Consider the following 9,815-nt stretch of genomic DNA (forward strand, 5'->3'; position numbering starts at 1 on the left):
AATAATTGCTAAAGTCATTTTTGTTTATCATTATAAATTATAAATAATAAATATAATAATATAAATAGAATAGAATAATAGTATTACCTAGGAGTTTGAGGACCTCATAATTATGATCGCTGGCTGTTTAACCCTCAAATTAGTTGTTAATAATGGACCCCTAGTCTTACCAATTAGCTCACTCTAATCCCTAATTAGTGTTACATAGCACAACAGCAACATCCCAAAAATAAAAAGGTTCATTTTTTTAATAATAAAAAACCGCCATTTTCAACATAAAGGTGCCTTTTTTTCAGGCTAATTAAGAGGCTAGTTTTCTTGATGAAAATGCATTGATTCTTGGCACTCACTTTGTAGCTAAACTCTCTGTGAATCAAAGTTTCAATTTTTCGTTCTCACTCTTCTCTGGGTTTTCTTCACACTTTGAGTTCAGTTTCCAGTGTCACTGTCACCATCCTTCTCATCCCAAATTCCCAACCAGCTAGTTGGTTATTCTTTCCAGTGGCAGTTACTAATTCTTGGATTTTAAACTGCTTCCTTTTTTTCTTTCCCTCCTCACTTTGTTTATCTCAATCATTTTAAACTGCTAATTAGCATGCATTCTTTGGAACCATTGAAGTGGTTGTAGCAACTAGCTCATATATTCTTCAGTCATGTATTCGGTTCTGCTGTTTTTGTTCTTGGAAAGAAGAGGTCTTTGGTTCTTGTTAGATATATAACAGAAGGTGGAGAACTTTAGGGGGAGAAAGAAAAGGGAAATATGAAGAAGCTATGCACTTCATTGTTGTTGTTGTTTCTGGGTTTGGTTTCCACGTTTGCTCTTGTGGCTTCTGATTCTCTGCCCCCAAATGAAGGTATGACATTCACTCCTTTTGTTTTCAGATCTCAATTGATTACTTTTTTCTTTTCAAATCTTGTTTTCGTTTTAGTGATGTGCTAACTTTATACATTGTGGGGTTCAATTCAATGTAATGAAGTATTTTGCATTGCTTTATATTTGTTCTGTGCAGTTTGGGCGCTTTCTAGCTTCAAAGAAGCCATGTATGATGACCCTTTTCTAGCTCTATCCAATTGGAATACGATAGATTCAGATCCTTGTAACTGGTTTGGTGTCTTATGCACTACTGCTAGAGATCATGTCATCAAACTGTAAGATATTACTTTTTTATTGCTCCTTCTGCTTCTGTTGCATTTGAAATGCCTTGTATGATTGTTATGAGCAAAATGATGAAATGAATTTTCCGAGTTAGCACATTGATTGGGGTTGTTCTTTGCAGAAACATTTCAGGATCATCATTGAAGGGATTTCTTGCACCAGAGTTGGGGCAAATCACCTACTTGCAAGAACTGTATGTTCATTTTCCCCTCGTCCTTGAATACCTTCTGTTTTGATCACTGTTATGTTATCACCAAGTTTCTTAGTTCTAGAATGTCATGGTTGAAGCTAAACTTTGGTTCTTCGTGTTTGTAGAATTTTGTGCAGCAACGAACTCATAGGAATAATACCTAAAGAGTTGAGCATGTTGAAGTCCCTTAAGGTGCTGGATTTGGGAAATAATCAGTTATCCGGACCAATTCCTCCAGAGCTTGGAAATTTAACTGAACTTGTGGACATGTAAAAAGAAATTCACGATGAATAGATAAACAAATATTGACTCTCTTTCCAGTTTACTCCTATACTTATTCCTCTCTGTGTGTTCTTTTGTAGGAATCTGCAGTCCAATGATCTGACTGGCAGGTTACCTCCGGAGCTCGGGAATTTGAAATACCTTCAAGAACTTCGGCTCGATAGGAATAAGCTCCAAGGGCCTGTTCCTGGTGGTGACAGTTCAAATTTTTCCTCAACTATCAATGGGATGTGAGTACAATTTAGTTGGTATACTTTGGTTAAGGCATTCTGTATCCTTATTCGCATAATTCTTTAAGTGAACCTTGAAAAATGCTAGTTATGCCAATCAAAGTTTGACTTTAGTTAATTGATGCCTTAAAGTTCCCATAATTTCTTCAGGTATGCTACAAATGCAAATTTAACTGGCTTCTGTCGTTGGTCTCAGTTAAAAGTAGCGGACTTTTCGTATAACTATTTAGTTGGCAGCATACCTGATTGTTTGCATTATCTTCCAAGGTATTCTTCTGATACCATTGTCATCTTGGTTGGTTGGTTTTCTACTCCGCCATCATATTTAACAAAAATATGTTTTCTGTCAATCAGTTTATACTTTCAAGGAAACTGCCTTCAGATTCAGAACAAAGACTCAAAGCAGCGGCCCTCTATTCAATGTGGTATGCAGGACATGACCTTTTTAGCATTCAAAAATGATGAATGTAATTAAGATTTCTCTTCCTAGATAATCTCATAGATTAAAATGTAAAGTGTCATTTACTGTGATACTTAGAAACGTAAGACCTAGTGTTCCTTTTTATTCTTGTAAAGTAACTAACTATGAAATATTATCTCATAGCCGGTGCATCACCCGCAAGAAGCCAGCCATTGGTGAATCCTAATATGTATGTGTCGAAGCATCATGGAGCATCAAAACCTGTTTGGCTTCTGGCTCTAGAAATAATAACGGGAACCATGATTGGTTCTCTCTTTCTGATTGCTCTTCTCGCTGCCCTTCAGAGGTGGAATAAAAAAGCATCCATCATTATTCCTTGGAAAAAATCTACAAGCCAGAACGACAGCACGACAGTATATATAGGTTCAGCTTCTTTGTGTTTTACTATCTGTTCACATTAATGTTTATAGAGCCGTTTTTCAATGTAATTAGCTTTATTACTGTATAGACCCCGAGATGTTGAAGGATGTGAGAAGGTATACCAGACAAGAGCTTGAAGTTGCCTGCGAAGACTTTAGCAACATAATCGGGTCATCACCAGACAGTGTGGTCTACAAGGGAACCATGAAAGGTGGACCTGAGATTGCTGTAATCTCCCTCTGCATCAAGGAGGAGCATTGGACAGGATATCTTGAACTCTATTTTCAAAGAGAGGTAAATGCAAACATTCAAGTGCTTACGAAATTGCAAGATTTGCAGACAAATATTTAGCTAAGTTCTCTAATGTTTATGCTATCATGGCATTCAGGTGGCAGACTTGGCAAGGTTAGATCATGAGAATACAGGAAAACTGCTGGGGTATTGTAGAGAGAGCACTCCATTTACAAGGATGTTAGTTTTTGAGTATGCTTCAAATGGGACACTTCATGAGCACCTACATTGCTGTAAGTCAACTTTCTTACCAATGATTCTTAGCTTGTGTATTATAATTTAGGCGTTTCCAGTTCATTAAACATGAAATTTACGACTACAGACGGAGAAAGATGTCAATTCTCCTGGACAAGGCGTATGAAAATCATAATAGGCATTGCACGTGGGCTCAAGTATCTACATACGGAAATTGAGCCTCCATTCACTATTTCAGAGCTGAATTCTAGTGCTGTATACCTTACAGAAGAATTTTCCCCCAAGGTTTGCATGCTAACTAGTTCAAATCTTGTAAATTAGCAATCACAAGCAATTATGATTATGTTTAATAACATCTTATTCCGGTTTTAGAATGAATGGAATAGAGTAATGCACATGGCTATTTATTATTAGAAACCAACATCTTGTTTAAGATTGTCATTGCTTTGGACCTGAACTGCAGTTGGTTGATTTCGAAAGTTGGAAGACAATCCTTGAAAGATCAGAAAAGAATTCTGGTTCTATTGGCAGTCAAGGTGCTATTTGTGTCCTTCCAAATTCCGTCGAGGCTCGCCATCTCGATACAAAAGGAAACATACATGCTTTCGGGGTACTTCTACTGGAGATAATCAGTGGAAGACTTCCATACTGCAAGAACAAGGGGTACTTGGTTGATTGGGTAATAAAAAACTTGACAAAATGTTATGTTAAAAAACGTTTGGTTTGGCTAAGTGGTTATGCTAAACGTGTATATGTGATGCCTCTGCAGGCCAAGGACTATCTTGAAATGCCAGAAGTGATGTCATATGTGGTCGATCCGGAATTGAAACATTTCAGATATGATGACCTCAAAGTGATATGTGAAGTAGTGAGCCTCTGTATCAACCCTGATACCACTGCTCGCCCGTCTATGCGAGAATTATGCGGCATGCTTGAGAGCAGAATCGACACGTCAACTAGCGTGGAGCTCAAGTCATCATCATTGGCCTGGGCTGAACTTGCACTCTTATCATAATTGAGTTCAAAACTCAAAAAACTAACAGATCCTACACTAAAGCATACATAGATATACAAGAGCAAGCAGCACTTATTCTTGTTCTTTCTTTTCAATTATCTCTTCCTATTGTAAATGATTGCTATAGAAGGGATTATGCTAGGTTTAATCATGACAAGGCCTCGTTGTAAAGCACTTTCCAGAAATTGTTGAATAGAAGAATTATGTATATTAGGATTAGGTTTAGACTTTAGAGTGCATGTATATGTTAACAAACTTGAGTTTCAAGCCACTCATTCATTATTCCTCTTCTATAGTACAGAACAGGTTGTATCAATATACATAGAAGAAAACAAAAGAAAATGACAGAATAGTGGCAGGCACTCTAAAATAATATATCTGTTGAGCATATAATTGAGTGAAGTCGAAGATAATAATAGTACATGCGAGTGAGTTTTCTTTTGGATTAGTGGAAGTTGAATCCAAGCTAAGAAGAAAATGATGAAACAAACAGTAGGAGGGATCGAATTGATGATGAGAGAGGGTGAATTGGTTCCTTCTAAGATCAGATGGCTCGGGCTTTGACAATGTCCAAGCTCATCTCGCTTGGATCAGTTGCTTGAAGTTCGACTTGAATGCCATCCAACTCCCTCTTGAATCTGTCCTTGGAACTTGCATACACCATCTTCATCCTCACCCTTGAACTGTCAGGGGACCTGCATGCATGCACGCACGTGCGCACCCACGCACGCATCGTTAAATATTATAAAAAAGAAAATAGAAAATACATGAATGGTTATATATCTAAGAATATTATTATACCATGCAACAAAGAAGATCTTGCTCTTCTGGCATTTCTCGTCGGTAGTGAAATCGAAATCGTAGACAGCATAACGACACTCGTCGTTTGGCAAACTGGCCTGGAAATCGTCGTAGGTGTCATGAGGTCCTCCTAATTTATCGACCACAACTTGTTGCTGATCAATTCTGAATACAATGTATCGATAGATCCTCTTTGCTTTTAGTTCCTGGAACTTCAATTTGCACTCATCGTGCACAGCCATTCCGGACGCCGCATTTGCCTGCCATGCATAAAACACAAACAATATCATCACATTAATTAATTAATAACAATAACTAGCGTTGATTGCAATGGAGATACCATTTTGCCAAGAATAATGAAGAAGCGCCCTGCGAAATGTGGAAAGAAGGAAAAGGGTGGGGGGAGCAAGCAACAGAGAATGGGAAAATGGAAGGAAAAGCTATGCAGAGAAATTAAGGAATTAAGATCCTTGTTTTTTGGAGTCACGAGAGGCGCAAAATTTCACAACACTAACTAACGTAATTAGTTAATTACCCAATTCCCACATCATCCATATTTGGAGAACCCTTAATTATAGATATCATATCATTATTCCTATCCATTAATATCAACTTTTTTTTCTTAACTATATGCTTATTTAGATACTTTTACCCTCCACTTTTAACAAACATTTTTTTCTCCATAATTATCTTCATTTTTTTTATGTCGGTATCCGTCATTATCTTTAATTATCAAGGGAGAGGGATATTTGATTACTCGTACAAAAATGCTAATAATTAAGAATCATTAAATAATGTGATTTATAAATGTACCCGACTAAATTCATACCATAGAAACTTATCTTTTTTGGGACTTGGTGAGAGAAACTTTTGAATGGATTTTTCTTGTAGTGTCAAATTCAACTATGGTTATCCAGCTTCAAAGCGTAATCCATGATAAATCCGATGGCCCAGTTCAATAATACCCATTGCACCACAACAACTACAACAACAATAACAACAACAACAACAAAGCCTTGTCCCACTAAGTGGGGTCGGTTACATGAATCAAACGATGACATTGTGCTCTGTCATGTATATGTCTACAGAGAGACCGTTTACATGTAGATCTCGTTTGATCACCTCATAGATGGTCTTCTTAGGTCTTCCTCTGCCTTTCGCCCCTTGTCCATCTTCCATCTCATCCACCCTCCTGACTGGATGTTTTATCGGTCTTCTTCTCACATGTCCAAACCACCCGAGACACGATTCAACCATCTTTTCCACAATGGGTGCTACTCCAACTCTCTCCCTTATATCTTCGTTCCTTATTTTATCCAATCGCGTATGACCACTCATCCATCTCAACATCTTCATCTCTGCTACACTCAGCTTATGTTCGTGCTCCCCTTTAACTGCCCAACACTCTGTACCATAAAGCATAGCCGGTCTTATAGCGGTGCGATAGAATTTACCTTTAAGTTTTAAAGGCACTTTTTTGTCACATATAAAACCAGATGCACTCCGCCATTTTGACCAACCTGCTTGGATCCTATGATTTACATCATGTTCAATCTCTCCATTATCCTATATGATGTACCCAAGATACTTAAAACTTTTACTTTCCGTAGGCTGTTTTCTCCAATCTTCACCTCTATATTAGGGTTTTCCTTTCTCAGACTGAACTTACATTCCATATATTCCGTTTTGCTATGGCTTATGCGCAAACCATACACTTCTAGAGCTTCTCTCCATAACTCCAACTTCTTATTTAGGTCTTCCCTTGACTCTCCCATAAGGACGATATCATCGGCAAAAAGCATGCGCCATGGCACAGGCTCTTGGATGTGCTCTGTGAGGACTTCCAAGACTAATGTGAAAAGGTATGGACTTAAGGATGATCCCTGGTGTAATCCTATACCAATAGGAAATTCCTTTGTCACACCACCTTGAGTCTTCACACTAGTTGTGACCCCATCATACATGTCTTTAATTGCACGAATATATGCGATCCTTACTCTCCTCTTTTCTAAAACCTTCAATAAGACCTCCCTTGGTACTCTATCATACGCTTTTTCCAAATCAATAAACACCATATGTAGATCCTTTTTATTACTACGATACCTCTCCATCATCCTTCTTAAAAGGTATATCGCTTCAGTGGTAGATCTGCCTGGCATAAATCCAAATTGGTTCTCTGTTACTTGTGTCTCTTTTCTCAACCTCCGTTCTATCACCCTTTCCCATAACTTCATGGTATGACTCATAAGCTTGATCCCTCTATAGTTTTCGCAACTTTGTATATTTCCCTTATTCTTGTAGATAGGTACTAAGGTGCTCTTTCTCCACTCATCAGGCATCTTCTTTGACCTTAAAATCTCATTAAAAAACTTGGTTAACCAGTTGATGCCTTTTTCTCCAAGACCCTTCCAAACCTCAATCGGGATATTATCAGGTCCTACTGCCCTGCCATTTTTCATCTGCTTTAGAGCCTCTTTTACCTCGAAGTCTTGGATCCTCCGATAGTAGTCAAAGTTTTGATCTTCTTCCCTTGTGCATAACCGACCAAGGCTCGGAAGAGTCTTCTGTCCCTCATTAAATAACTCGTAGAAGTAGCTCTTCCACCTTTCATTAATCTTCTCCTCTTGAGCCAACACCTCTCCATCCTTATCCTTTATGCACTTAACCTGATCCAAATCTCTCGTTCTTCTTTCACGGCTCTTTGCGATTCTATATATACATTTTTCTCCTTCTTTCGTGCCCAAAGACTGGTAAAGATCCTCATATGCTCTTGTTCTTGCTTCACTTACAGCCACTTTTGTCTCTTTCTTAGCCGCCTTATATTTTTCCCAGTTATCTGCGTTGCGGCATAGAGACCACTCTTTAAAGCACTCCCTTTTTATCTTTATCTTATCTTGTACACTCTCATTCCACCACAAGGACTCCTTGTCTCTTGGTCCTATTCCTTTAGATTCACCAAAACTTTCTTTTGCTGTTCTTCTAATAACTTTTGCCATCTCCCTCCACATCTCTTTCGCGCTTCCATTCCCATCCCACTTTGCCTCTTCTCCTACTCGTCTTAGGAAGCTTCTTTGTTCCTCACCTTTCATCTGCCACCACCTTGTCCTTGGGTTCTTCGTATGATGTCTTTTCCTCAATTTTTGCTCAACGCGAAAATCCATTGCACCAGAAGAAAAAAAAAACTGGAGACATGACCAACAAAAAAACAAAAAAACAAAAAACTGAAGATAAAATAATTATAACCAAGTTGGGTTGGTCTAGTGGTTAACTCACTAGTCCGCTTAAGCAAGTATTGGGATTCGAATCCCGCCTTGTGCATGCAGTAACCTATTGGCTAGCGATAAATCCTTAAATAGAGCTCAGTACCGCGACGGATTACTCCTTAATCTGCCGGGTTCGAAAATACCGTGAGAAACAAAACAAAAAAAAAAAACACCTCAATAAACTAAAACAAAATTAAGTAATTTAAATTAGTCGAGTTATTGGTCTAATTTATTTACTTAAATAAGTATTAAAAGTTTGAATTTTACTTTTCAATTCATTGACTAAGGATAAATTCTTAAATGGATTGGACATTTGGACTGATACCAGAAAAAAAAAAAAAACAAATATGTATAACTAATATATCACAACAGAAAACAACATACAGTAGAGCTTGTTCTGTGTCGAGTCATTTTTAAGATCTGCTCCTTTCAAATATTTTTTTAATTGTAGAGAATAATTAACACTAGCTAAACTTAATATATATGTTTATTATCGTCACACCAATTTACTTGATAATTAAGCTTATCTTTATACTACATTTCACGAGCAATTACTCTAATTTTAAACTAAAAGTCAGCATAGTGTTAACTTCTTATATTAGCTAGTTTCCTTACTTCTTATATTATACAGTGCACTAATGCATATTTAATGGTTCCATCGACATCGTACAGCCAAATTATAATTTTTAAACCCTAGTTAAATTCTTCTTTTAGTTTATCAAAGAAATTTAAAACTCTTATTAGCACTTATAATAATGCCAATGTGATTGTTGGTCATTACAAGTCATGAGTTGGATATGTTAAAATAAGCAAAAAGTCAATCTAATTTCTTATCACCAAATATTTCAGCTTGTTATACCTATATAGTGGATGATGTTACGGGACTAATTAATAAACCAAATGCTTTTATTTTTCACTCCACAAACAACCAAATTAATATATACTTCTATTTCATTATATTATAACTTGTAAATAATGCGGAAATCACTGAATAATAATTAAAGAGAAGTTGTCAAATTTGATTAGACGTAGAGTATGTAGTGCGTGCTTGATAACGACAAAATAAATAATAATGATAATGATAAATAAATAACAAAATAACAAAAGAAAATTGCTATCTTAGTAATGATAATTATGGGGCTGACTCTGAGGATTGCAGTGAGAGAAAACGAAAATACAATAACTACTAACGAATATTGGACAAGTGAATTTTCTGTTTATTAGTATGATTATTACTCATTAGAAGAGACAAGTCCCATTCAAGCCTCATTAACATAACTTCAAGATTTCAATTGACATTTACAACAAAGTTTTTTTTTTCCAGAAACAATATTTGTACAATTTTTTTTACATCTCTTTCGCACACCTTCTTTATATGGTACAAAGGAAAAATCTTTTATCTTCTCTCACTTTTTATAAATTATTTTTAATATAAAACTAAAAATTATACAAAAAAAACATGTACACAAAAATAGTATATATAAAATATTTTTTTCGCATATAATTTGTCATTGAAATCCGATCGGTACATGTAAATGTATATATACGCTT

General features: G+C 36.5%; 2 protein-coding genes across 3 annotated transcripts; one reads left to right on the forward strand and one right to left on the reverse strand.

Annotated features, from left to right (window-relative positions):
* The first annotated feature begins 89 nt into the window (after positions 1 to 89).
* LOC107643066 (putative LRR receptor-like serine/threonine-protein kinase At1g63430) lies at positions 90 to 4,495 on the forward strand. 2 transcript variants are annotated; one of them, XM_016346618.3, is made up of 13 exons: positions 90 to 854; positions 1,011 to 1,149; positions 1,278 to 1,349; positions 1,472 to 1,615; positions 1,709 to 1,858; positions 2,009 to 2,125; positions 2,213 to 2,283; positions 2,463 to 2,702; positions 2,788 to 2,993; positions 3,088 to 3,223; positions 3,313 to 3,470; positions 3,649 to 3,864; positions 3,955 to 4,495. In XM_016346618.3, exons 1-13 carry the CDS (start codon positions 761 to 763, stop codon positions 4,198 to 4,200), a joined length of 1,989 nt encoding a protein of 662 aa, XP_016202104.1. In that variant the 5' UTR covers positions 90 to 760; the 3' UTR covers positions 4,201 to 4,495. The 2 variants fall into 2 exon arrangements, with proteins under 2 accessions (XP_016202104.1, XP_020978790.1); XM_021123131.2 differs by having other exon boundaries at positions 257 to 854; positions 3,649 to 4,495.
* Positions 4,496 to 4,744: 249 nt separating this feature from the next.
* Positions 4,745 to 5,521, reverse strand: LOC107643068 (actin-depolymerizing factor 7-like). The gene is made up of 3 exons (XM_016346620.3): positions 5,342 to 5,521; positions 5,002 to 5,261; positions 4,745 to 4,895 (listed from the first exon to the last, which is right to left on the reverse strand). Exons 1-3 carry the CDS (start codon positions 5,342 to 5,344, stop codon positions 4,745 to 4,747), a joined length of 414 nt encoding a protein of 137 aa, XP_016202106.1. The 5' UTR covers positions 5,345 to 5,521.
* Positions 5,522 to 9,815: the final 4,294 nt, after the last annotated feature.

The sequence above is a fragment of the Arachis ipaensis genome, chromosome B5 (assembly GCF_059453495.1).
Source record: "Arachis ipaensis isolate K30076 ecotype BB chromosome B5, ASM5945349v1, whole genome shotgun sequence".
In the NCBI taxonomy this organism is placed as follows: Eukaryota; Viridiplantae; Streptophyta; class Magnoliopsida; order Fabales; family Fabaceae; genus Arachis; species Arachis ipaensis.

Excerpts from the sequence above, each read along its gene's own strand:
- LOC107643066 (XM_021123131.2), top strand. The coding sequence starts at position 761 with ATGAAGAAGCTATGCACTTCATTGTTGTTGTTGTTTCTGGGTTTGGTT. Across the intron at positions 1,350-1,471 it reads ATCACCTACTTGCAAGAACT|AATTTTGTGCAGCAACGAAC; the intron begins GTATGTTCATTT and ends TCGTGTTTGTAG. Across the intron at positions 2,126-2,212 it reads TGTTTGCATTATCTTCCAAG|TTTATACTTTCAAGGAAACT; the intron begins GTATTCTTCTGA and ends TCTGTCAATCAG.
- LOC107643068 (XM_016346620.3), bottom strand. Across the intron at positions 4,896-5,001 it reads AAGATCTTCTTTGTTGCATG|GTCCCCTGACAGTTCAAGGG; the intron begins GTATAATAATAT and ends GCATGCATGCAG.